This window comes from Odocoileus virginianus, chromosome 20 (assembly GCF_023699985.2).
Source record: "Odocoileus virginianus isolate 20LAN1187 ecotype Illinois chromosome 20, Ovbor_1.2, whole genome shotgun sequence".
Classification (NCBI taxonomy): Eukaryota; Metazoa; Chordata; class Mammalia; order Artiodactyla; family Cervidae; genus Odocoileus; species Odocoileus virginianus.
This window is the reverse complement of record NC_069693.1, coordinates 49,348,566-49,376,332: the sequence shown is the minus strand read 5'-3', so window position 1 is coordinate 49,376,332 and position 27,767 is coordinate 49,348,566. Positions and strand designations below refer to the sequence as shown.

The 27,767-nt window shown below is 49.9% G+C and overlaps 1 protein-coding gene across 3 annotated transcripts; it reads left to right on the top strand.

Annotated features, from left to right (window-relative positions):
- Window positions 1-27,767, top strand: WFDC1 (WAP four-disulfide core domain 1). Of its 3 annotated transcripts, none has more exons than XM_020896694.2 (7): window positions 1-489; window positions 12,518-12,701; window positions 17,225-17,308; window positions 18,268-18,408; window positions 24,299-24,340; window positions 25,692-25,763; window positions 27,358-27,767. In XM_020896694.2, the coding sequence occupies exons 1-6, from the start codon at window positions 352-354 to the stop codon at window positions 25,748-25,750; spliced, it is 648 nt and encodes a 215-aa protein (XP_020752353.1). In that variant the 5' UTR covers window positions 1-351; the 3' UTR covers window positions 25,751-25,763; window positions 27,358-27,767. The 3 variants fall into 3 exon arrangements, with proteins under 3 accessions (XP_020752353.1, XP_020752386.1, XP_020752395.1); XM_020896727.2 differs by having other exon boundaries at window positions 2-477; XM_020896736.2 differs by lacking the exon at window positions 1-489 and adding an exon at window positions 6,259-7,341.

Sequence of the window (27,767 nt, the reverse complement as noted above, 5' to 3'; positions counted from 1 at the left end):
ATTATCCCCGTGTGACAGGGCCACTCCCAGCCACGTCTCCAAGCAGTGTGATGCCCCCGTTTGCTGCCGCTGCCTTCTGAGCCGCCTCCGCTGCAGATGTCTGGCGGGGAGTCTCTGGGGCCAGATGGAATAGGGCAAGCTAAAAATAACCCGGCGGGCGGCCCCCACCAAGGGATGGGGGTGGGGGCCTGGGCTGGGCGCGGACACATGATCCCAAGGACCCGGCCGAGTGGAGCTGAGAAACTCTCTAGCAGCCCGAGCACACTTCTGCTCCCCCTTCTAGGACCCACCGGCCGGAGCACCCCTCTCCTCTGACCATCCGGAGAAGAAACACCTCAAACCAGCTGCAGGATGGGCAGCGGCCAGAGAAAGGTCAGCTGGACTCTGTGCTTCCTGCTTCTGCTGCTCCTTGAAGCCGCTTCCACCAAGAACCTCTGGAAGCGGGCATTGCCCTCGAGGCTGGCAGAGAGGTCCCGTGTAAGTGCCCAGGTGAGGGGGGGCTGGGGGCCGGGGGGAGATGGGTAGTTCTTGCCCCCCACATGCGGGCAGGCCGGGGCAGGCGTCTTTATCTGAATTGTGCCAAAGTCGGGTGGCAGGCAGATGGACCTCACAGCCCTCAAAAGGCTCTGTGCCTGGAAATAGACAAGCCAGGAGCCCCTAAAAACACATGGATGGGGGACAGTGATGGGTTTTCCCTACCCAAGGTTACTTTCTCCTGATAAACAGCACCTAATTTAAGAGTCCAAGGACTTAAAACTGAGTGTTGTTTCTCAGCAATCAATAACCAAATGTTGATAGGATGCAATTATGTTTCCCTGTGCTTCCTGACTCACTCAGTAAATACTTGGTGGAAACTGCTCTGGGCCAGGCTCCATGTGTGGTCCTGTGGGAACAACACAGAGACAGCAGGCAGTTCCTGCCCTTAAGGGTGGCCTCATTGAATGGGGTAAGCAGCTGGGTAACATGTGACAGCCATAGAGGGATGGCGATGGCACACCATTACCAGAGGTGAGAAGCATGGGCCTTGCAGCCCTGAGTTTGGATCTGTCCTCTTGCTCACAGACTGTGACTTTAGGTAAGTTGTTTGACATCTCTGAGCAGCAGTGATCTCATCTGAGAAAATACCTGTGCATTCCTTTCAGTTTGTTTAAACAAATAGGCAGTTAGATGGCCACTGTTTACCCAGGTTGCCCTTGGCTGTGAGGATGCCAACTTGTATCTGCAAGCCTTGGGGAACTCGTGTTACCCCCACAGGCCTGGGGTTGCAGAGAATGAATGAGAAGTGAAAGGAAAATGTATCCAAGCACATCAGATTTTCCTGTGGAGGTCTGTGGGTATATCGGCATCATTGTTCCGGCAGCATTTGTGGCTCTGTGTCTTTGCATCCCACGTTGGTAATTCTCCCGCTATTTCCCACTGTATTTTTATTCTGTTTGTTATATTGATCTGTGATAAGTGATTTTTGATGTGACTATTGTGAAAAGATTGCGACTCACTGAATGCTAAGAGGACAGTTAGCATTTCTCAGCAATAGGGTATTTTTGTGATTAAGGTGAGTACATTGCATATTTTTTAGATGTAATGCTGTTACACGCGTAATATGCTGTGGCATAATGTAAACATAACTTGTAGATGCGCTGGGAAACTAAAACATTCACAGGATTGGCTTTACTGTGGTGGTCTGAGACCACACCCACAGGATCTCTGATGTCGTGTGTCTGCTGGGGGGAGGATGTCATTTTAGGTCCCCCCCCCCCCGAAAGGGGAGCACAGAGGCATAGAAGGTTCAGGAAGATACTACTAACACTCTCAGCCTAAGGGTGAAGACTGAATGACTCCATACCCATCAAAGACAGCACATACTGAGTGGTCCATGTGACTTGGTGACTTTTGCTCAAATAATTATGAAATTGGGAGCTGTTTGGCTCCCCAGAGTGGGTGTAGGCTCTTCACAGTAGGGCCTGAGTCTGTCTCCCTCAGTGCAATGTTCCTGGTGCCCTGCCAGGTGCCTGCTGTGAAGAAGGCATCCCATACATTCTTGTGGGTGAATTATGGGCAAATGCAAAGGAAGCCCAGAAGAATATGTACAGCTCTGTGCCAGGAGAGTCAGGGAAGGTTTTCCAGTGTTGGGGATATTCAACCCAGGGCTTTGAAGGATGAATAGGAGTTTTCCAGGCGGAGAAGAGGGTAAAGGGAATGTTTAATGATGCCAGGCATGGTATGATGTATGAAGCTGTACTGAGGCTAATCTCAGCCTCCAGAGCTTACACTTTTACAGGTCAGGCAGGAGGCCATGTGGGTGTAGAAAAGCATAGTAGCACATGAAATGATGGTAGGTGTTTGGAGGGAGGAGAATCAACCCTTGTCAGATTGGGCTGTCCTGTGCTATTCACTGGCCCAGCAGGCCAATTTAGGCCACAAAGTATCTAGTTCTATGGTTCTAGGACCACAGAGAAATTTCTGATACATCACCTGGTCTCATTTCCACCTTACCCAGAGCATCACAGGAGCCAATGTTATGACATCTCACTAGGAGGAATGAGGAGGCTGGGAAGATAGGGGGCAGTATGCACTGGGGTGGGGGAAGTCTCTAAAAACACATGCCTGGATGGGCTTCAGGAACCAAATTACTTAGCCACTGTTTATCAGAACATAGGTGCTTTGAATGTGTATTCACTGGATTGAAACTCTCTCCTGTTATCAACAGATACCTGCTTCCCTCCCCAGCTCCAGGACACAGGAGAGATTTGTGCCAAGAATGTACCTTGGAGAGAGCCCGTGGGGAAACATAGGCTGTTGACTGGTGACTCAATGGGTTAGGGAGACAGCAGGGCGCCAGGCCCAGGAATTTATCTCAGTGACATCTCTAATGAGCTGAGCAACCTTGGGCTGCTCGCTGCCCATCTCTGGGCCTCATTTCCACTTGGGAAATGGAAGGCAGAAAATCAGCTGACCTCCAGGACCCCTTCAGTTCTGATTCTAATTTCCATGCAAATGTCCAGCAGGGAATTTAGGAGTGTAGGAAGCAGCCCCTGCATATTCAGGGGCCAGACTTCCCACGTGGCCCCCACTGCCCCACCTAAGCTGAGTCAGCTCTTCAGCTGTGGCTTCTGGGACAGGTCAGAGCAAGGGGAGGTGGGCTTCCAGGTTTATGTGAAGCCCGCTTGTACCTACTCCAGAGTTAAACAGAGCCCTTACTAAAAATTAAGTCATATAAACTTATGTAATTTACATGAAAAAGAAAGGAAGTCCTCCTTATCAGAAGCATATTACTTCCTAATTATCTTGCTACATCTTAACCATGCTCCCCGCTCTCAAGAGTATTCATGTCTGTAGCACCTACGAGGTAGAAATACCATCCATCAGGAGCTTTTACACATCTCTTCTCCACTCCTTATTCAGCAGTCTCACACTGGTGGCTTGAAATCAGCCCCGGTGGGAGTATTTACACCATGGAAACTGGCACAGACTGCATGGAGAGCTGAGTGTTAAACCTGGACCAGTGTGGCTGCCAGCATCCTGCATCCTGGCTCCTCCCCTTCCTGAAGCCCCGCCCCTTGGCAGAGTGGGCAGAGGGGGTCCGGGGAATTTCCTGGATGCTGTATGCATTTTCCTGCTCTAGACACAGTGCCAGAGAGGAAGACGGGGAGGCCCTTTCAGGAGGCTCGTAAGGAGAAGAAGGCTTGTCATCTGTGAGCCTCTGTTGCCTTGCCTGCAGCCTGGGAGACATCAGAGGAAAGACCACAAGAGCCTCCAGCTTAGGGCCTGGCAGGGGAATACCACTCTCTGTGCATTAATAAAAATAAAGACAGAGCCAGATATTTACAAGGCTAGATAAGATGGAATAGGTCAGGAAGTGGAATGTTTATCAATAGCCCAAGAGTCTTTCTGGGGAGCTCAGGGTCTGTTCTGTGGAGCTGGTGTTTTGAGCTTTGTTTTCCTTGCATTTGATGAAAATCATAAGAACAATCCTTCCTACATGTCAGGCCAGGCGTTCACCCTGCGTTCTATCTCAGGATCCTCTGAGCAGATAGATCCCCCAGATGGGGCTCACTGTAGCCACCATGGCAGCCTGGTGGCCTGATGATCTCTATGTGTCACTGTGGCTGTAGGTCTGTTTAGTCTCCTGAGCTCCCATCCGGGGCAGCTGGAAATGGACATACGGCTCTAGTCACAGTAACCAAAGCAGAAACAGCCCAGATGTCCACAAGCTCAGAAGGGATCAACAAAATGGGGTTCATCCACCCAGTGAAACATTATTCAGCCATAAAAAAGAATGGCGTACCGGGACGTGCTCCAGCATGGATGAACCCTGGAAACCTTATGCTCAGTGAAAGATGCCAGTCAGGGGACTGCCCTGGTGGTCCAGTGGTTAAGACTTCGCCTTCCAACACAAGGAGGGTATGGGTTCGATCCCTGGTCAGGGAGCGAAGATCTCACAAGCCTCATGCCCAAAAAACCAAAAGATAAAACAGAAAAAATATTTTAACAATCTCAATAAAGACTTTAAAAACAGTCCAGATCAAAAAAAGATGCCAGTCAGAAAATGCCACATAGCCTGTGACCTATTGATATTTATGAAATGTCCAGAAAAGGCAAATTCATAGGGACAGAAAGTAGGTTAGAGGTAGCCAGGGGCTGGGGTGGGGATTGGGAAGGACTGCTTACTGAGAACAGAATTTTTTCAGAAACTGACGTAGTTATAAGTTAACTATACTTATAAATATAGTTAAGTATAAGTCAACTATACTTCCATTAAAAAAAAAAGGATTTCTGTTTGGGAATGATGTAGACGTTTTAGAAATATAGAGGTAAGTGGTTGTGCAGTATTGTGAATTTAGTCAGTGCTCCAGAATTGTGCACTTAAAAATGGTGAAAGTGGCAAATTTTATGTTGTGGTCATCTTGCCATGATAATTAAAAAAAAAGAATGGGAACCTGAGGGGTTCCCTGGCAGTCCAGTGGTTAGGACTTGGCCCTTTCACTGGTTGAGGAACTAAGGTCTTGGAGGCTGTGCAGCGTGGCCAAAGAACAAACAAAAGCCCTCACATAGCTAGGGCACCTCTCAGGGACTCGTGGCCAGGTCTGTCTCGGTTCCGTGCCTCCTCCACAGAGGACCCTTCCCTGGGCCCGGAGCGCCCTGTTTGGGTCGCCTTACAGGTTTTCTTAATTTCCCAACTTCTTCATAGCATTTAGCTCCCGCATCATCTGTCATCTGCATGATTGTTTTTTATTTTGGCCTTGTTTCATTTCCCATTACTTACTTGCACAGATAATCAAAAGGAAAGCAGCTTGTTTGCTCCCTCTGTGTGTGTTCGGTTGGTGTCCATCCCTCAGCCCGGAGCTGAGCCGTGTGAAGGCAGGGCCAGTGTTCAGGTCAGCTCTCCAGGCACATACTAGGCCTGAGAACTATGAATTTACCACGAAATGAATGGATTACATTAAAAATTACATTTTTAGAGCAGAAGAGAAGGGGTGCGAAGTTCTAGAAGGCTCTCAGGTACCCAGCAGGGCTCAGTGAACGCGCCAGCTAGAGGAGTTGGCCAAGTTTGCGGCCCTGCTCTGGACGTGGCCTGAGATGGCTTGTCCTGGGGTGAGATCCCGGGTTTCCGAGCCCCTCCCGGAGGAAGTCCCGTGAGCCTTGCACCAGACTCTGCTCCTGGAGCCCGGGTGTCAGGAAATGGCAATCAGCGCACACTGACTCTCATCCCGCCGTTCCAGGGAGAGACGTATTTTTAGATCTTTGACGTCTGAATTCCAGAGGAAGAGCGGGTAAAGCTTGGAGGAAAATTGGCTTTCTTCCTGCACCCAGCAAACCAGTCCATCCTGGGATGCGTTTTTCTTGGTCAGGCCATTAAGTCTCTGGAACATTCCAAAGAAGGGTAATGCTCTCGCTGGGGATCAGAGTGTGTGGAGTGGGGGCGGGGGGCGTGTGGAGGGAGGGATGTGGTAAACTGGGGCAGCTCTGGGGACTGGATTCTTTCGCCTTAAATGGAGATGGTTTCAGTGTTTTTCCCCCAATTATAAAAACAATGATGTTGACTGTGCAAGTCATTCAGACAATACAAAAAGTCACGAATAAGTCAAAATGGTCTAAATTTTCCAGAACACAAGCTCTGTTGACATCTTGGTATATGTGTGTGTACCTAGACTTTTTCATGAAGTGCTTATACTCAGCACACATTGTTTTTTTAATGGTATTTTGCTCATGTTGTTTAAATTTTTTTTATCGAGATGAAGTTCACATACTATAAAGTCACATAGTATGTTCACTCACATAAATGAGAGTGAACCGTTTGGTGGCATTTAGTGCATTTGCAATGTTGCACAACCACCACTTTTTTCTACTTACAAAGTATTTCCATCACCCCAAACAGAAACCCCAAACCCTTTAAGCAGCTGCTCCCCACTCCCCTCTGCATCCCTGCTGCCTGGCAACCACCAGTCTGCTTCCTGTCTACAAAAATTGCCCTGTTTTGGACGTTTCATACAAATATGATCATATTTGTATGTGAAATTTGTGTCTTTCTCATCATTCATGTTGTTTTGTACCTTGCATTTTTTCATCGAATGATGTAAGGTGAATGGTTTCCCCGGTGGCCCGGCAGTAAAGAATCACCTGCAGTGCAGGAGACACTGGAAATGCTGCTCTCATCCCTGGGTCGGGAAGATCCCGTGGGAAAGAAATGGCACTCCACTCCAGTATTCTTGCCTGGGAAATCCCACAGACAGAAGAGCCTGGTGGGCTACAGCCCATGGGGTTACAAAGAGTCAGACACAACTGACTGAGTGACTGAGCACGCACTTATGGTGAATATGTTAATATGATGGATCCATGTTCTCTTTTCAAAGACTTCTGTGGTGTTCCAGCGGATTCACCATTATATATTTATCCACCCTCCTTTGGTTGGACATCCAGGCATGCGCTTCAGTGGACTCGTGGAATTGGGCTTCCCTCTGAAGCAGTTCAGAATTGATTTTTCCCTACCCGCTTCCTGAAGGAATCGGCAGAAGAGTGGCTTTGCAAATATACAGAGGCTTCCAAAAATATCCCCCCAAGGAATGAAGAAAAGAATAGCTACCAAATCGAAACCTTAAGGGAACTGTCTTTACCCACACAAGGCATGCAGCGCTGGGATGTTCCCTTCCGAGCTGTGCCGTAGGAACTCTGGAGCAGGCTCACTGTGCCATCCCCTAGCAGGGACGAAAAGAAAAGATGGAGGACATGGGTTGTCTGGGATATTCGTGGAGGATGTCATCAGTCTGGAGCGAGCTGCGATTTGACATGCTGAGTGGCAACGGAGGGGAAGGCTGGCTAGAGCTGCAGAGAGCAGGGGCCAGGGTGAGTTCTTTCCAAAATGTGTGCCTGGGGGAGGAAGTTACATACCTATATCCAAAGCTGGGGCTGGTCCACAGGCGAGCAGGAGGAAGGACCATTTGAGAGAGGGGGGACTCCAAACCGACAAAGCAGGAGGAATCTCACAGAGATTGGGAAGCAGCTCCCCAGACCCAGGCTCCCGGGACAGGAATTTGCCAGAGTCAGACCCAGGTTTGAATCTTGCCTCTGCTGCTGGCCAGCTGCATGACCTGGGGCGAGCACCTTCAGTGTTTCTGGGTCTCAGTTTCCTCATCAGTAAAGTGGGTGAGTCATAACCGTGACCTTAGAGGACTGTGCTGAGAATTCAGTGAAGTTCAGTACCTGTTGACCTAGCACAGCGCTGGGTCACAGTGGGAGCTTAATAAAGGCCACCTGCTCTGCCGTGATTAGGAAAGCAGACTGGCCCAGGTTCAGAGCCCGGTGCTCTCGGTATAGTGTATGTGTCTCAGTTTTCTCACCTCCGCGGTGGGGACACAGGTAACCACAGAGGGGCGATGGACGCCACCTCAGGGGACCCTCAGAGAGCAGTGCTGGGCTGGCTCCTTCCTCGGAGGAACTCTGCCAGTCTGCCCCTGCCCCCATCCTCCTTAGAAATGACAGCATTGCTGCAGGAGAGTTTCTTGTTTAAGCATCTTCAGATCCCAGCTACTAGCAGATCTTGAACTCCTTGGAGGCAGGGACCAGCTCAGAGGTTTCTTTTGCATCTGCCTCAGCATGGCGCCTAGAGCTTCATCGTGTGTGTGTGTGAATCAAGGGCAGGGAGGAGGGAGGAAGGAAGCAGGGAAGACCGACACAAAGGAATAATAAAACCAAGGGATCAGCATTACTGTTCTCCCCGCTCCCTCCGCAAACCCCTGCGGCAGGCACTTACTTCTGGGCCCATGTCGTAGGTGAGGAGACAGGCTCGGAGAGGTAACTTTCCTGTATGATGACACAGCTGCAGGCATCCAAGCCAGGCTCGTCTGGCTCCCATGCCTGCCTGAGCTCAAATCCCTGACTGTGAGGTCACGGCCATGGCGCCGTCTGCCTTGGTACACTTGAATGTGGGGCACGGCTCTGAAGTTCTTGCCCCAGAGGAAGAGGAAGCTCCAAGGCAAGGAGGGGTTTGGGGTCTTAGCAGCCTTCAGACACTGAGGCCGCTGAACCCAGGTTTATATTTTGGATGCTTTATTCTGATTTTCAGAAGGGAGGCATGTAATATTTGGGCTCACGACCCTTTTCTGCCTGTGGCCTTGGGCAAACCTTTAATTCTCCGAGCACCTGGGACCTTCCCCCACTGGACTCACATGACTAGAGGCTACGTGGATGCCAGGGAAAAGGTACAAAATTAAACAAACATGAAGGGACCCCACCCACGCAGGGTTGATGTGCAGGTTAGACACACAGAAGGGTGCTTGGCACGTGGTAAGCTCCCACTCGATGTTGTCCATCTCTGTCACACCGCCTCCATCCTCATGATCACAGTTCCCGTCAACCACAAGATGAAGGGTGCACCTGCTCTCCGCCACGCACGGTCAGAGGTGCTGGGGACACAGGTGGGAAGAAGACGGAGTTCCCGAGGAGAGCACGTTGTAGGGGAGAAAAGACGCAACAGTGGATCAATGTGTCCTCCCAAGGGTGATGGGCGGTTTGGAGCTATGTAAGGCAGGCAGCGGGGAACGGGCATCGCCAGCTAAGGGCATGTGTGAGCTGAGACCTGGACCGTGTCGGGGCCAGAGCCAGGCAGGCATCTTGTGCAAAGGCCCAGAGGTGGGATCTCAGAGGGGCCAGGGCACTAGCCAGGAATGAGCGAGAGGGCAGCGGTGGGAGGACAGGAGGGAGGCCAGAGAAGTGAAGGGGCAGGACCGTGGGACCAGCTGGGGTCTGACTCTGACCCGCAGACTCTGGCCTTTAACCTTTAACCCCCTGAAGGCTGAGAAGTTAATCTATTTATTTTGTTGATTAAAGTCCCTTCCTTCTCTTCCTAATCCTTTGTTTAGGACCCTCTGTGAGCATCACCTTGCTTGACATGAAATATTTTTCAAAACATTTAATCCTTTAATCTGGGTGCCTTTGGTGAAATCGGTTGTTTATCACCCAGGGCCATCTGTTGTTCAGGCCTCACCAGAAATCACTTGGGTGATTTGACTTCTAAGGCGCTTATCTCTTTTGTTCTCTCCTAATTCTGAGAAGCGACATCTGAGTTTTCCTCAGAGAGCCCAGGCACATCTAAACTGGATGTCTCCATGTGCCCCCCCACCCCACCCCCGCCTCGTTGGGGGCTGCCCTTAGGAAATCACACACCTGGGAGGCATTGGAGGTGGGGGAAAGCGTGTCCTGTCTGATCTCTGGGTTCTGTTAAATTTCATAAATGAGGCTCGATGTGAAAACAGGCTGGGCGGAAAAGCCGGCAGTCCCTTCCCAGCCACACTCAGCATCCCCGCTCGCCCTCCCAGGGAGGCCGGGGCAGCTGTCACCTCCGATTAGGATTCCAGCAGCAGGGCCCCAACATGGGTCCAGGGTTGCTCATTCTGAAGAAAATGAACTAGGAGTTGACAGCATGGGATGATGTGTCCTGCGTGCAACTTGGAAATTATTCCTGAGGATACAGGGATTGAGGGGTGGGGTGGGGTGCCGAGCAGGGGGTGGCAGAAAGGCTGAGCCAGAGCTGGAAGATCCGAAAGTTACAAGGTTGCCTCTTTTGTTTGTTTGGGCCTTGTTTCTGCCAGATGTTGGCTTTGTATCCTTTTTTTTGGGGGGGGAGGGGGGTCGGTTCACAGATAAAGTGGTTTAGATAAGGGGGAAAAGATGAATTCTCTGGATACAAAGTACTCCATGTAAAACAGATAAACAAGGGTGTACTGTATAGCACAGGAAATTACATTCTGTATCTTTTAATAATGTATCATTTGAATCAGCCATAAATAACTGAATCACTTTGCCATATACCTGAAGCTAACATAATACTGGAAATCAACTACTATTTTTTTTTTAAATTCTGGGTGAAGGGGGCAAACGCCCCACCCTCCCCAGGCTGTCCCCCCCACCACACTTGGTCACTGTTACCTTCCCCTCCCGGCCCTCAGTCTTAGCCTCTCGGGGTCCCTGGGAAGTAGTTTGAGAACCACTGGTCCTTGAGACTGCCCCCCCCCCCCCCCCCCCCCCCCCCCCCCGCCTGCAACCCGTTGGTAGATGCATCTATTCAGAACCTATTCTTGGTGATCCGACGCCCCCTTCAGGGCACTGGAAGCAGTGCATGGGGTTTGCAGCCACCCTAGTGGCTGACAAATGCAGCAGACAAATGGTTTCCTGGTCCTGGATCAGGAAGATCCCCTGGAGAAGGAAATGGCTACACACTCCGGTATTCTTGCCTGGAGAATCCCATGGACAGAGAAGCCTGGTGGGCTATAACCCATGGGGTTGCAAAAAGCCAGACACGACTGAATGACTAACACACAGTAGCTGCAGGGGACGGACGTTCAGACAGCCTTGACCTTTGAGGGCATGTGCCATTGTGCAGCTTGCCTTTTTTTTATTTATTTTACTAACAAAGTTTTTCCTGTTAAGTACTTCTACTTTGTAAACTTTTTAATTGTCTTTAATTGAAAAACATCAGTGGGTTCATGGCAATATATATATATAAAACCTATGGAAAAGAGCATGCAATAAGGAGAAAAAAGTGTTGACAATAGGAAAAATCTCCCTCAACTTCAGAACCTAATTCTTCTCTTCAGAGGCAGTCTTTGACAACAGTTGCTTGTGTATTTTTGTATATCATTCCACAGATGTTCTAGGCCTGTATAAATATGTGCATATTACATGTGTGTGCATACATACATTTTAACAGGTGCAGAGCATACAAACTCTTCTACACTTTAGCTTTCTTTACAAATCACCATCTCTTGGGGGGTCTCTCATAAGCAGGTTTTAGTGGCGGCATGCTATTGCAGTTTGCAGCAGTACATTATTTACTTGGACATACAATGGGCAGAATTTTGAAATATATATGTGTTGGGGGATTGGAGGATCAGTAGTTACAGTGTTTTAGGTGGGAAGAGTAGTTCAGATAATAGCAGGTGGCGGGGCAACCCAGGGTGTTTTTTTTTTCATAGTGACTTACTCTGTCTCTTAACTGTGTGTGTGCATGCGTGTGTGCACATGTGTGTAGGCATGTGTAAGACCTGCCCTCCAAACACCCCACCCTCAAATCCAGAAGCCGAACAGAGCTCCCGGCACAGATGGCGTCTGGTGTCACGGGGATCCAGAGTGGCTCACCTGGTACGACTTCAGGTCTCCCAGTCCCACCTCTAAAATGCTTCTTTTATTAGTCATGCACCCATACTTCTTATATGTTAAATAGTATATCATATTATTCACTTTTTCTGAAAACATAGTGCCAAAAAGTGGGAAAATCCTGAGTCAGGCTGGCTCCATGAAAACGTACTATGGAGCCAGCACCCAGATCAAGAAGCACAATGGGGCCACTGTGTGTGCTATTGTGACATTGGGGTTTTCTTTTTTTTGGCTCAGTATTATGTTTGTGAGGTTTATCCAAGTTGTCTTGGATATATATATATGTATATATATATGTATATATAGAAATATACATGTGTACATATCTATGTGTGTATGTATATTTACGTATACACCCTTTTATATGTAGTGAAAAGTGAAGTTGCTCAGTCGTGTATGACTCTTTGTGACCCCATGGACTGTAGCCTGCCAGGCTTCTCCATCCATGGGATTTTCCAGGCAAGAATACTGGAGTGGGGTGCCATTTCCTTCTCCAGGGGATCTTCCTGACCCAGGGATCGAATGCTGGCCTCCCACAGCGCAAGCAGACTCTTTACCATCTGAGCCACCATATCCATACATAAATAAATACATCAGGATAGATGCTTTCTTAACATACAATTCTTCTCCAGATTCATTCGTCTTTTGGCTACTGCTGGGCTCACCATCAGTGAGGCCATTGTTTGTCAGTGAGCCTCACAGTCTGGGGCTCTTACAAAGAGAAACAGCATCTTTCCACCGTCAGAGCAGCCCTCCGAGGGTGCTTCTGCTGTGACCACGCCAGGACGCAGCAGCTCAGAGAAGCCCAGCGACTCACCCACGGCGCACAGCACCCAGCACATCCCACTGACGCGCCTTCTCCCCACAGGCCGAAGAGGTAGGCGGCTCCCGTCAGCCCCGTGCAGACCGCTGCCCACCGCCCCCACGCTCGCTGCCCCCTGGTGCCTGCCAGGCTGCACGCTGCCAGGCCGACTCCGAGTGCCCACGACACCGGCGCTGCTGCTACAACGGCTGCGCTTACGCCTGCCTGGAGGCCGTGCCGCCCCCGCCAGGTAGGTTCACCCAGGCCGGGGTGGGCTGGGGGGAGATGGGGCAGGGGGCGGGGCGGGGTTGGGGGGCCGGCACCACGAGGGAACTGTCCTGCCTGGGACTGCCTGACTGCAGAACAGCTGGGCTTAAACCTGGGCCACCTGGGAAATGGGAACATAGCGCTCCTGGAGCAAGCATCCAGCTGCATTCAGTAAGTGCCTGCTGTATGCGGGGCTCACCTCTGCTGGCAGAGAACTGCAGTCCAGAGGACGCCCATTCCAGGGAAAATGTTTCCTCCTATGAAGCTGGGGGAGATTCCTCATTAAAAAATCCAGATTTACAGCTTTTCTTAAAAATACTGGCCCACATTCCCTGGGCCACCATCTGCTGCAGCCTCGGGTGCTCCTGCATGGCAGGGGGACCCCTCTAGTTTTCCAGAGACCCCACCAGGACCACCCAGTTCACTCATGAGGCCTGGCCTTGGGGGTATTTGAGATGGAGACTGACACCTCAGCGATCCAGGTGAGGATGCAGACTCCTGAGTTCAGGTCTGCTGGCCAGCTGGGGACCACCTTAAGCCCCCACCTGTAAAGCAGGAATGAGAACGCTCGGCTTCCGGAGAGTGCCAGGCCCCGAAGTGCTTGCTCAGCCCCACGTGGGGCTAGGAACAGGGAATCAATACCTGTTCATTGAATCCTAATGGGAATCTCCTTGGGAGAAACAGTTCTCAGGGCATCACCTTTGGAGGGAAGGCGTTTCAGATCCCTTCTGGAGAGCTTGGGGAAGGGAGGGGTAGGAAGGGAGCCTGGGGAGATGGGGAGGGAAGGGAGGAGTCTCCGCTGAGTAGGGAAAACATGCCCTGAGTGGGTAGGATGAGGGTAGGCAGGGCTTTTCTCTCCGTTCTGCTTGGGGCTGAGCCTTTGGAGCACAGAAGTCTGGTCGGACTGCACTGTCAGCCAGAGGCTCTGGTTCCCGTGGGCCTTCATTAGTGAGTGCCCCCCCACCCTGCCAAAGCCAAGGTAAAAATGAACACACTCAGTTTTATTCAGGGTGAGGTCACAGTGGTGACATGGGACTCAGCACCCTTAATAATGCTCATAATTACAGTCGGTGCTGCCTGTAAGCACTGCCTCTTGGCCAGGCTGGCTCCTACAGGGCCTTTTATAAGAAGGGCAAAATGACACCCCTCCTGGTGGAGGAAGCACATAAAAGTACGCCTGTCTGGTTGGACAAGTCTAAAAGATGTCCCTTCCTTTGGGCTGAGGCAGGGTATAGGAACTCCAGCCTTACTTGCTGCCTAGAACAGGTGTTTTTGAGCAGTGCACAAACCGAGTAACTGTCCATGACATTCCAAATAGCCTTTCCTTACACCATCTCATTTAATGCTCACACACTCCCTTGGAGTGGAGAGACCATTATCAGCCCTGTTTTATAGCTAAAGATACTGGAACTCAGAGAAGCTGAGTACCTTGCCCAAAGTCACCCAGCAGGCAGAACTGGAGCTTCAGTTTAGGCTTTTGACTGTGGAGAAGTGTCCACTGCCTTAGGCTCTGAGTGTAGGAATGTGGGGCCCCTGGGCCCATTTGTGGAATCCAGTCTTTCCCCCAGATACCCACATAGCTCACTTCCTCGCCCTCTCAGGTCTCAGTCCAGAGGTGGTCACTCTCTCAGGGGAGTTGTTGTTCAGTCGCTAAGTTGTGTCCGATTCTTGTGACCCAATTGGCTGCAGCACGCCAGGTTTCACTATCTTTCACCATCTCCCGGAGTTTGCCCAGATTCGTGTCCACTGAACAAATGATGCTGTCCCACCATCTCATCCTCTGCCACCCTTTTCTCCTTCGGCCTTCAGTCTTTCCCAGCATCATGGACTGTAGCCTGCCAGGCTCCTCTGTCCACAGAAATCTCCAGACAAGAATATTGGATAGGGTTAACATCCATCCTCCAAGGGATCTTCCTGCCCCAGGGGTTGACCCCCATCTCCCGCACTGCAGGATCTTTATCGTCTGAAGCACCGGGGAAACTCCTCAGGGGAGTTTCCATCTCTGCGGTCATCTTTCCTCTGGCCTTGAGGCTTCCTCTGGTTCCTTACTGCCCTGTGGCTTAAGCTTTCTTTACAGCTCAGTCTAGAATATTGTGCTTCATTTGTCTCCTGACTGTTCCCCCTACTTGAAGGTCAGCCCTATGAGGCAGGAAGTTTGATTTGTTTCATTCACTGCTATATCCCCACCACGTAAAAGTTACTCAGTGAAGGGTGGACGAATCAGTGAAAGCCTGGCTCTCACTGGCCAGCAGGAAGAGTCGGCAAAGTATTAGTCATAATAAGAGTTATAACAGTAATGTTTAGCATACATTGTCTCACCCTTGGCACTCTTGACCTTTGGGTTTGGGGTGCGGAGTCGGGCTGACCTGGGTGTTGTGTTCATGGGCTGTTGAGTGGCACCCTGGCCTCTCCCCACTAGATGGAAGTAGTAGCCCTCCCACACACACACTGGGACAACCAAAAACAATCTCTGGACTTTACTAGATGTTTCATCTAGGGGCAAAGTCGCTCCACATTGAGAACCACTTGTCTAACATGACTAAGCAGCTTACACACTTTCTTGCAATCTGCTTGTAAGTTCCCTTTCCCTCCAAAGCAGACCCTGAGATAACGTCTTGGGTGGAGGGAGTTTATCTAGTAGGTGATCCCAGAAAGTTCTAGTTGGAGAGCAGAGAGGCAAGACCCTGGGCTTCCAAGCCTTAAGGGTCTGCACTTTTATGGGAGGCCTTGACCAAATTTCAGTATTCCAAAAAGTATGTCAAAGTGTGGGCTTCTCTGGCAACTCAGTTGTAAAGAATTCACCTGCAAGGCGGGAGATGTGGGTTTGATCCCTGGGGTTGGGAAGATCCCCTGGAGCAGGAAAATGGCAACCCACTTCAGTATTTTTGCCTGGAGAATCCCATGGACACAGGAGCTTGGCGGGCTCCAGTCCACGGTGTCGCAAAGAATCAGACATGGCTGAGCACACAGCACACACATAGCTCAGTGTGTATGTTTCCCCATGTAGGATGCGTTAATACATTTCCTGTTTAGTGGAAAGTAGCATTGAAAATATATTTTCTAACATTAAGCCTGAGGTGATGGGGAAAAGGAGGGAAGAAACAGAAGACTGGAAACAGAGATCTGGAACCATGTCACCCCTCTCATCTGGAAGTTGTGAACAGCTGGTCTGGTCTGTTGTTTCCATTTCTACACCAAGAGCAACCATCTCATAACTACATCATACTCTTTTAAAGAAAAAGCTAACCAGCAATTTTACCAGCTTCCATCCACGTGCTCTCTAAGGCACCAGACAGCACATCAGTCTCTTTATTTTGTCGTGTTTTGGAGTCAGACCAAAGCAGAGGCCAAAAGCAAATGTGATCCCAAACCAGTTTTATTTGATCTCCAAAGCACGTTTAAAAAAAAGTTAATTGCCAACATTTAAAACCAAGTTTATCTTTAAAAAAAAAAATACAGACTTAAAAGTTTAAGAAAAAGAAAAGGCCACCCAAGGACTTCCCTGGTGGTTCAGTGGTTAAGAATCCAGCTTCCAATGCAGGAAACGTTGCTTTGATCCTGCTCGGGGAACTAAGATCCCCATGAGGCAGCTAAGCCCACGCATCCCAGCTACCGAGCCTGTGCACTCTGGAGCCTGCGTGCTGCAGGGAAGCCCCATGTACTGCAACCAAGACTCGATGAAGCCAAATAAATAAATAATATTTAAAGCAGCACACCGCCCAGAGGCTCTGAGAGCACGGGGAGTGGCTGGCCAGAGCTGACCGACTGCTGAGCCGTTAAGGCAGAACAGTCTCCACTTGGCTGTGGTCCTACCCAGCCTGCCTTTCTCCCTTATTCTGCTTCTCTGTCCCCAGAGACATTGGGGTTTTCAACCCCCGTTTGGGGGTTTGAAGACCTTCCAGTCTACTACCTGGTCACTCTTCCTGTTAAAAAATGTATTGGTTAGAGAACAGGCCGTCAGGCTGTAACTAAAAGACCCATAAGCCAAGGGGCCCAGCCTATTAAATATTTCCTTCTCCCTTGGATGAAAGGCCCGAGTTGACAGATGGTCCACAGCAGGCAGGTGGCTCTGCTCCACAGTCACCCAGGGACCGAGGTTCCCTCTGTCTTGTTGCTCCATGTGGTCGAAGTGGCCCCCAGTCTGCAGGTTGCAGGAAAGAGAGGGAAGGGGACAGACAGGCATCAATGCAAGGGCAAGACAGAGAGCCGCATTATCACCTCTGCTCACATCCCATTGGCCAGAACTCAGGTTGCAGGGCCATACCTAGCCACAGGAGCTGCTGGGAAATGTAGTCTCCAGCTTGGCTACCCAGTGCCTAGTTGAAACTCAAACATCTGTTACTAAAGGGAAGAGGTGAATTTTTTCAGGAGAACCACGTTGTTTTGTTTCTCCTTCGGGAGGGTCAGTGTTTCTTCATGAGATGTGAGTTCCCCCATTCCCAGAGGCTGGGGCACTTCTCGGCTGCCTGAAGAGGGCACTGACGTAACCATGCGTTATCTTGTCAGTTTTAGACTGGCTAGTACAGCCGAAACCTCGATGGCTTGGGGGCAACGGCTGGCTCCTGGATGGCCCTGAGGAGGTGTTGCAAGGTACCTGTGGGGTGACGCCCAACCCAACGGCACAGCCAGGGTCCCCCCTTCTCAGGCTGCCCCAGAAAACTGAAAACCGGGGCAGCCTCTGCTCCAGGAGGCTGCTTGTCCTCAAATACCCAGCCCTCTTGAACCGCCCCCACCCCCATGGAAGGGTATGACTGGGGCTTGGCCAGTCTCTCAGAATCTCCAGAACACCGTAGGGTTCGACTGTCCCTGGGACTGGGCCCCTCCTTCCTGGGTGGAGAATTCAGAGGCGGGTGGGTTTTCAGATCCTTAAAATCACCATGTGGGTTCATTGTTCCCTGCCCATGAGGCCTCCTTGGGGGCAGGGGTGGTGGAGGACAGTTTCTGAAAGGGACAGGCAGGCCGGGGGTCTGGACCACTGCAGGGCCGTGGGTGTGAGTGAACACCGTGCTGTGTGCAGCTGTGCTTCGCGGCTCTGCACACACACGTGCACCGCCGTGTCCATTAGGATGTGCGGCTGTTCGTGGAGCCCAGTGGCTGTGCTTGTGGCTGCGTGTCTGAGTATTTGTGCGGCTGTGTTCATGAAGGTGTGTGTGACTACAGATGTGTGTGTGTGTGCAGGATGTGTTTGTGTGCGTGTGCGTACGGGTGCAGCTATATGTATGTGTGTATGTGTGTTAGGACTTGTGGGGTAGTGCAACTGTATATGTGTATTGGGATTTTGGTGTGTAAGCATATGTATATGTGTGACCGTAAATGTGAACATGTGTGTTTCAAGATGTGTAGGTGAATATACATTATATGTGTCATAATGTGTGTGAGGGCGTGTTTGGGGTCATTTGACTTTGAGCTGCCCTCGTGTGCGTGTGTGTGTGTGTACGCGTGCATGCAGAGACCCCAGGCGCAGCCTGGCATCTGGGTTGCAGACAAGAGGCAGCCCCTCTGCCCCGCCGGGGCCGCCCCTGAGCCCCCGTGTGTCCCCCGCCCCGCAGCAGAGGCCTGCAGCACCACCGAGGACGGGGCCGAGCCGCTCCTCTGCCCCTCAGGCTACGAGTGCCACATCCTCAGCCCGGGTGACCTGGCTGCGGGCATCCCCAACCGGGGGCAGTGTGTCAAGCAGCGCAAGCCAGCAGGTGAGTGCAGACACCAAGTCCCCCCTTAGCCCTCCCGGAACTCCCCCATGGGAGACCATCCCAGAGGAAACCCTGGCCTCTGAGCCTGTCCCCACCCTCCCCCGTCCCCCCGCCACGACCCTGCTCCAGGCCACTTTCTCCCTCCTCATCTGCACAGGACGAGGGCAAAGCCCAGCTCACCGCTTCCTGCCTGGCTCACCTTGGGGTCAGTTGTTTCAAATCTCTGAGCCTCAGTTACCTTATCTGTAAAATGATATCACTTCATGTTGAGTTAAGGGGTGATGGAAATCACATGTGTGAAGCCAGAGCCGGGACAAGAGATAAGAAGTGCTCAGTAAACACTGGATAATTTACTTCTATTAATATCTATCTATCCATTATAAATTGCACAATATTTGAGTTGTCCAAGAACCCTTAACTTCCCCCTGCTAGGACCCTTCAGTATGACTTAATTAATATTTGTCTTTGGAGACAAGTCAATAAATAGTTCAGTGAAGGGCCTGAGTAGCATGGCTTTAGGTTGCATGCTTTTCTCTGGGGTGAGGGGCATGGAAGACGGAACAGAGGGGGACTGCTGGGGGGACCTGAAGCCTCTCCTGTCTCATGCAAGATGTAAGGTGGAGAAGTTAGGCGTGGAATTTTCCAGGACTATGTGCAAGGGAAGAATCGGGCAACCTTGTCAAAGTTGAGCTCATTGGAGCTTTGAGAACACATTCTCCAGGCCCACGCCCCCACTTCAGCATCCCTCAGCCCTAATAGCTGAGGACAGCACCTCAGTCAAGATCAGGATAGTCACAGTGACCCTGCTGGCCCAGAGAACCCACCACATGCATTTTCTGCCAAAGCATTTTTCCTCTGATTTGAGAATTTTCTTTCTTTGAGGTGTCTCTGGAAAGACGTAAATGTTAAATCTCTTATACATTTAGCATTATCATCATTGTAAATAATAAAATTATGAGGCACGGGACTGTTGCAGGTATCTTGGTTCTTGGAATTCTGAGCTCAATTTGAAAAAAAAAAAAAAGTTGCATGTAACAGGTTCATAACCAACCGGGAATCTGAGATTTCTCCTTTATCCCACTTGCTGTTAGGCATATTAATGGGTTCTCCAGCCAGAGCGGCCACTTAGCTGCTCCCTGCTGCATGTGGCGTGTAGCCCAGCCTCTTCAGTCTCACTTTCCTTATCTATAAGCTGGGCTAATAATAGTTAAGCTGGGACTTCCCTAGTGGTCCAGTGGTTAGGACTCCATGCTTCCAATGCAAGGGGTACAGGTTTGAGATCCCTGGTCTGGGAACTAAATTCCCACATGTTGCAAGGCACAGCCAAAAACAAAATAGTTAAGCAACTTCACAGACTCTTTGAAGAGCCAATGAGTTAATCTATGTAAACCACGTCTGTAGTTTCTCAAGCACAGATCTGAATCCGTTCTGTTTTCCCCACTGCTGTCTGTAGACACCGCATTGCACCGCAGGCGGACCGGTCCCCCCGCCATCTTCCAATGCACAGCCCCAAGGACAGGCCAGCCTGTTCCAGAAGAGAGCTGGTAGGGCGAGAGCCAGGGAGGCAAGTCAGGAGTCCTCTGAGCCGAAATGTCATTTTTCTAACCAGAAAGGCCTGGAATTACCAGGCCTTTTTATCGCCCTATCGCACTCATTCAGTTACGTGATCTCCAAGACCAGGGTCAGTCAAACAAGTTCAGACCGGTTCTTGAGGAATCAGACCAATTCAAAGAAGACCCACTTGGAGGATGGAGATCAGCAAAGGGACATTCAGGTGACTGCACAAGATGGTTCCTGAGGTTGATGGAGGCCCCCGTGGGTGCTCCCCTAAGCCTTAGTGCAAGCTTGCAAAGGGAGAAGCGTGACCACAAGCAGTGTCGAGTGTGGTTAAGACTGTAGGCCACACGACATGTATTAAATGAACCTTAAAAACATTCCAATACACAGTCACATGCACTCAGTCGCTCAGTCATGTCCGACTCTTTGTGACCTCATGGACTGTAGCCCGCCAGGCTCCTCTGTCCATGGGATTTTCCAGGCAAGAATACTGGAGTGGGTTGCCATTTCCTTCTGCTGGGGATCTTCCTGACCCAGGGATCAAACCCGCGTCTCCTCCATTGGCAGGCGAGTTCTTTACCACTGCACCACATGGGAAGCCCCTCCAGTATACAGTAGATGCAGACAAATACCACTTATATATGGTACCTAGAATCATTGAGTTCATAAAGTCAGAAAGTACACTGGTGGATGCCAGGGGCCAGGGGTGGGGGTGGTATGAGAGTGGGGTGAGGAGTTAGTATCTAGTGGGGACAGAGTTTAAGAGGGAGAAAAAGTGGGGAGATGATGATGCTGAGGGCTGCACAACTGTGTGAATGCACTTAGTGCCACTGAGCCTGCAGTTAAATATGGTTAAAGGAACGTGAAAGTGAAGTCGCTCAGTCGTGTCCGACTCTTTGCGACCCCATGGACTGCAGCCTACCAGGATCCTCTGTCCATGGGATTTTTCCAGGCAAGAGTACTGGAGTGGGTTGTCATTTCCTTCTCCAGTAAATATGGTTAAATAGTATATTTTATAGCATGTGGCTTTTACTACAATAAAAAAGCATTAAAAAAATAAAATATTTTCTGAAATTGGAAAAAAAGAAGCACCATAAAAAAAGACTGCAGGCCACTGAAATGGGGCTCAAACCCTGTGGCTTTCTTCCTAGATGACCTTGGGCAGCTAATCTAACTTCTCTTAGCCTCAGTTTCTTCATCTGTAAAATTGAGTGATTGGGGGTCCCCATAGTAAGGGCTTTCTGGGGCGGTGATGAGGCTTGGATTAGAGAATACTTCTAAAGCCCTCAGGTCAGCGCCTGACAGAGTAGGTCCTCAACAAATATGCTCTAGGGTCATGTGTCTTCAGGAAGAGGGGCTGAGCCTGTCCACCTGTTCCCCACCCAGAGGAATGATCGGAGCCTTCTGGATGGAAATGTAAATGAAATTTCCCCTCACCTCGTCCCCAGAGGGCCGTCACTTAGCAGTTATTGTTGATAATTGTACAGGACTTTGGAAACATCTTAAATTCCAACAATGTTCCTTGGAGCAACGGTCTCTGGGAGGAAGGGGCACTCGCATCTCAGGGTAACCTAGGAAGATGCCTCTGGTTTTAAGTTTTTTTTCTTTTTTTTTAAAAGACACATATTTGACGTAATTTCTGACTTACTGAACAGTGGCAACGACAGTCCCTTGGACCCTCCACCATCATTCATTAGTCATTACTGTTTCTTCCATCGCACTTCTCTGCCTCTCCCCCCAGCCCACACCTTCCCCTTGTATAAATCTGCATAGGTGTTTGGGGGCACTATCTGAGAATAAATTACACCTCTCATGCCCACACCTAAGGTGAGCGCTGGCTGCCGCAGGGGGCTGAGGGCCATTCCGAGTTCAGTCTGGACCCTGACGTTGGGTCTTTCTCGAGAGGAAGATGAACATGGCCACAGGCCGTAGATCTGATTTCTCAGAGAGCAGAGCTGGGGTCCTCAGTGCATATTTTATTTATTTATTACATTGTAAATCTGGCTGATTTACAATGTTGTGTTAGTTTCAGTGTACAGCACAGTGATTCAGATATATACATGTATATTTTATACACACACACACACACACACACACACACACACATACTTTTTCAGGTTGTTCTTCCTTATAGATTGTTACTGGCTTGTCCAAAATATTCATTTGGGTTTTTCTGTAACATCTTAAGGAAAAGCCTGGACTAATATTTTGGCCAACCCAATACAAAGTATTTAGCAGGGTTCCTTGTACCATGCAGTAGGTTCTCACTGGTTATCTATTTTATATGTAGAAGTATGTACATGTTAATCCTAAGCTCCTAATTTACACCCCCTCCCCAGTACATCTTCTAAGTGGCTTCCATGCCACTCCGAGGCTGATGGGTCTCCACGCTCCCCTCTGACAAGATGACTTCACTGATGCTGCCAAAGGATAATGTGGTCATGCAGTCCTGAGCAGGGGCTCAAATCAATTGATTTCGCTTGTTAAAGTGACACTTTTGGTAAACACACCTGGTGCGAGGAGGGGGTCCATTTCTGCACGGATCACAGTGTCCTTCCCTTGGCATCAGGAACTAGAATCCATTCCCAGGGAGAAGGGAGGAGCAGGAATGTTTCAGAGAGCCTTGGGCCTGGAAAAAAGTTGTCATTTGCCTGGAAAATTGTGGTAAATAGTAGTCATTGAGATTGCTGATAAACTGTCTGCCAGAGGGTGTGGATCATCCCATTGGTTCTGTCGCCTTGAACAGTAAATGTCAGTGCTGGCCGTGAACACCCTGATGATGGTTAGGATGTCCACAGAACAGAATGATTTTTATTGAGATGTGATTGGAATATTAGTTCCAAGTGCACAGATGTGATTGCCCTGGTAGCCATCATAAAAGGCTCATTGAGTGGATGGGGAGGGTGAGCTGACCAGTGGGAATTAAGTGTGAGCTGGCAAGATTTCTCCACTCTACCATATTACATTTCCCCAACTCCCACCAGAAAGTGTTTCACTGCCGTGATAGGGTAGGGACTGTGGAAGGGGGTGGAGTGGTTGACAGTCAGCAGTGGGTATTGGGTGGTGGGGATTCTCAGTAATTTGAGACAAATGAAATTATCAAGAGTTGACCACTTTTTACACACAAAAGTGACTGATTTGAGTGGTTCCTGATAATCCTTGCTGCAAGTCTATGTTTCCAATGAAAGCATTTCTGTTAATCCTCATGATAACTTAAGAGGTATTGATTTTATGCCCATTTCTGGTAAGAAAACTGAGACTCTGAGTAGGTTAGTGAGCAGTGAAGTTTCATAACTGAGTTGTTTTGTTTACAGTAATGACTTTTAAGTCTCTTTTGAACAGACTCAAAGACTGCTATTTGCTTTCCTTGTGAATGTATTGTGTAATGACATTTGCTGAACAATATTTTGGAATTTGCTTCCAGTTTATCTCTTAAGATTCTTAAGGTTCTTAAACTTTATATTAGAAAAAATACTGAGGGACATCCCTGGTGGTCCAGTGGTAAGACTCCGCACTGCCACTTCAGGGAGTGTGGGTTTGATCCCTGGTCAAGGAACTAAGAGCCTACATGCCATGTGGCAGAGCCAAATCAAAACCAACAACTTAATTTTAAAAAATACTGAAAACCCAACAGAGCCTTGTGTGGGTTCTGGCTATGGACATTTACCATATTCAAAAATAAAGCTGAGACATTCCAAATATTTAGCTGATTCATGTTGATATAGGGCTTCCCTGGTAGCTCAGCTGGTAAAGAATCCGCCTGCAATGCAGGAGACCCCGGTTCAATTTGTGGGTTGGGAAGATTCCCCTGGAGAAGGGAACAACTACCCATTCCAGTATTCTGGCCTGGAGAATTCCATGGACTATATCATCCAGGGGGTCACAAAGAGTCTGACACGACTGAGTGACTTCACAGACACAACACACACAACACATGTCGATACATGGCAAAAACCACCACAATATTGCAATTGTCCTCCAATTAAAATAATTTTTTTAAAGTGACAATGATGAACTCACTATGGGGTGAACAGAAATAGCATTTTTCTTAAAAATGGCTCTGTTTTCCAACATACACACAAAGTGGGCAGAGTGGCATGGTTTTACGTATTTGCAGTTGTAATATGTTTATTCAGAGGGCTGGATCTTCATGTATGCATCTGCATTGGATGGGCTTCAGTGTCACACGTAACATAGCTTCTGAAAAATTCCACCATACACTTGTGAGAGAATGAGAGTGAAAAACACAAATCATTTCTTAGCACTGTTATGAAAATAGTTTTGACCTCATAAACTCCCTGAAAGGAACTTAATCCTCTCATTTCTTTTCCAGATGGTCGATTCTTACGACAGAAATTTTACAAAGAATATCCAGGTAGGAGAAGGCCCATTCTTTCCTTACAGAGGGTACTGAAAATGGTGGTGGGCGTTTCTGGAGTGAAGAAGAGAAAGAAGCCCCATGGGCTGTCCTGAGAGCTCCAGTCTGCAGCTGCTATCAAGGAAAATGACTGTATTCCACCTGGTGGTTCTTATGCCATCAGGTGGCCCTTTGGGGGTCAGATGCTAGGAGCATCCAACCAACCATCCCATCCCACCATCCAGTCTTCTATCCAACCATTCAGTCCTCCTTCCATCTTTCCATCCATCCATGCTGTCTTCTATCCATCCAGTCTTCCATCCATCCATCCATCCAGTCTTTCATCCATCCAACCATCCAGTCTTCCATCCAACCATCCAATCTTCCTTCCATCTTTCCATCCATCCATCCCATCTTCTATCCATCCAGTCTTCTATCCATCCAGTCTTCCATTTATCTACCTATCCATCCATCCTGTCTTCCACTCATCGATCCATCCATCTAGTCTTCCATCCATCCACCTATCCATCCATCCTGTCTTCCACTCATCCATCCATCCATCCTTCTGTCCATCCAGTGTTCTGCCCATCCACCCAATAATTCATTCAATCATCCATCCATGTGTTCTTCCATTCATCTACTATATTTTTTAAAGAATTGACAGTACATATTTACGAAGGGAAGGGTACAACAGAGGATAAAATGGTTGGATGGCATCACCAACTCAATGGACATGAGTCTGAGCAAGCTCCGGGAGTTGGTGATGGACAGGGAAGCCTGGCGGGCTGCAGTCCATGGGGTCGCAAAGAGTCAGACACAACCGAGTAACTGAACAAACTCTTTATTCTGTGCTGGAGGTTGAGGCTACATTTGTGATTATGGCAGATCCAATCCATGGCATCAGGCAGCTAATATCAAGCAGGAAATCACAAAATGAATAAAGTCCAAGTGGTTATTTGGTGACGACGGTGATCAGGACCACTGAGGTCACATTCAGGACACCATGAAAATAGACGGGGATGTCAGGGAAGGCTTCCTGAGGAGGGGACACTGAAGCCCAGTGTGAAGAATAAGAAACAGCGGGCAGAGCATCAGTGGATGTGACAATCGTGAGGCTGAAGCAACTCGGCCATCACAGCAGCTGAGCATGTCATGAGCACAGGGTCGGGGCAGGGGCAGGCAGGCTACACAGGTCAGGGGGGCCTGGGGAGGAGGGAGAATGGCTGCAGGTGGGGACCGGGGGACCTCATTTGGGGGAGGAGAGGGGTCAGAGCCAGGCTGAGGCATTTAGAGTTAGTCTGGCTGCTGAGCTGTGAGCACCTGAGCAGGAATCCACACACCTGGCCTGACCGCCCGATTCTTCCCGCAGAGGGCGCCTCCAAGTATGTGGCAGAACACGGACAGGGACAGCAGAGGCACTTTCAATAAAGCAGCAGCGGCGGTAAGCGGGAGGTGTGATCGGTCAGTGACAGCGGGGGGCTTTGGGCAGCCGGGCGTCCGACGTCGCTTTCGTCACGAAGTTGACCGATAGGAGGGCAGGAAGAGGGCTGACCTGTGGGAAGACTGTGACAATGCCCCTGTAACTTCAAAGTGAACACGTGAGCGCCTTGGGTGTAATCAGCAGTAGACGTTCCCAGAGCCCGTGACTCTGAACCCGAGGACCAGCCTCGCCTGTGACTGACTTTGCTTTCGGCGAACAGCAGACACGCCCTCTGCTGCCGCGTGACCTTGGTCAGCTGCCCCCTCTCTCTGCCGCGCAGGACTGTCCACGGCCAGCTCACAGGCACGTGGCGCCACCGTCACTGGTGGAAGTCTCCAGGGTGCAGACGCATGCCGGGGGGACGCCGTGGGTAAATCAGGGCTCCCGTTAGGGCTGACATCTGCACAGGAGCCCAATCCCGCCAACCAGCAGGACGGGCACGGCCTGCAATGGTGTCCTGAAGGGCGTTAGACAGACAGGTGACATGCGGCTGGGTAGGAGGGGACTGCTTCAGGTGGAGGTCAGGGAGGTGAGCAGGTGACATTGGAGCCAGCATCTGACACGGGCACCCAGGCAGAAGGAGCCAGAAGGAAAGAAGTCCCAGGGCAGGAAAGATCTTACTGAGGAGCCCCATGGAGGCTGCTGGGGTGGGAACAGAGTGAAGGTGGCTGCGGCCGGCACCAGAGGTGACCGCGTAAGAAGGCACGGCTACGCTCTCAGGCATTCTCCAAAGTGAGATACAGGCGGATGCAAAGACCCAGTAAAGCCTGAACACCCACCCAGCGCTCTGACAGCTCAAGCCTGTGCGTGGTAAACAGAGCCCCTGAAAGCAGGTGACGTACCCTGAATGTCCTTGAAGGGCAAACATTAGGTTTCAGGTTCCAGAATCTTCAGGTGCGAGTCCTACAGGAAAAGCTAGAGCCCGTGGGGGTTGATGCCAACACGTCTATTACCTGCTGATGACAGGAACAGTCCTTGGAGTGGCTCTGACCCACCTGAGTCTGTGAACCTCACATGGGGAAGTGCTGGGACCAGTGGGAAAGAGCAGGGTAGTGAGAGACGAGGTAGGATGCCTCTTAGGAACCAGGTGGCCAGAACTGGGTTTAAACTCCTGCTCCACCACCAGGTGATCTTAGGCTAATGTCTTCCCCTCTCCAAGCCTCAGTTTCCATATCTGTAAAATGGGAGTGATGAGGAGGGATGCATTAGGAACTTAAATGAGATGGGAGAGGAGATCAAGATGGCAGAGTAGGAGGACCGGGAGCCCACTTGCCCCCACGAATGCATCAAAAATACATCTGCACGTGGATCGACTCACTGAAAACACACTGGAAACTGGCAACAAGATTCTAGCACAACCAAGGTTGTAAGAAAGATCCACATGGAGTCAGATAGGAAGGTGGAACCCAGAGAGGTTTAGTGGTGAGTCAAGAATTGAGTCTTGGCAGAAGCTGGCATCTTTCTGGTGCTTCTGGTGGGTGAGGCAGAAGTGGATGACACATACTTGTCACCTGTTCTTGGGTTCATGTTCATTCCTTCTTTCTTTCCCTTTCAGCCTGTCTGCAAGAACATTCCTCCACTTTCTGCTGAGCCTCAGAAATCATTGGGTAAAAAATGATTTGACCCCCGAGGTCATGCCCAGCCTGAGAGAGCATGACCCCAGCAGTGTTTGGAGACAGGGCCCCTGGCTCCTGGCGTGGCCCGACCTGGTGGGGTGACTTCATGGGAGCCACTCACTAGCTTCAGGTTCCTGCTTTATTGTCCTGGAAATGAGGCCCTCCTAGTTGTCCCCTGACCTTGCCACCCCCAGATCTGCCATGGGAAGAAGTCACTGCCTTGGGGAGCTGTGTGGAGGTCAGTGTTTTGGTTGGCACAGGTTTCTTCCAGGTTTGACTCTGGGAGACATGTACCCATCCCAAATGTTCTCGAGATAAGTCTGCTCATCATAAAATGGAAATGAACTCA

Bases quoted from the DNA above. Each gene is read 5' to 3' on its own strand.
- WFDC1 (XM_020896694.2), top strand. From the start codon at position 352: ATGGGCAGCGGCCAGAGAAAGGTCAGCTGGACTCTGTGCTTCCTGCTT. The intron at 490-12,517 runs GTGAGGGGGGGC...TTCTCCCCACAG, and splicing joins GGTCCCGTGTAAGTGCCCAG to GCCGAAGAGGTAGGCGGCTC. The intron at 18,409-24,298 runs GTGAGTGCAGAC...TTTCTTTTCCAG, and splicing joins CAAGCAGCGCAAGCCAGCAG to ATGGTCGATTCTTACGACAG.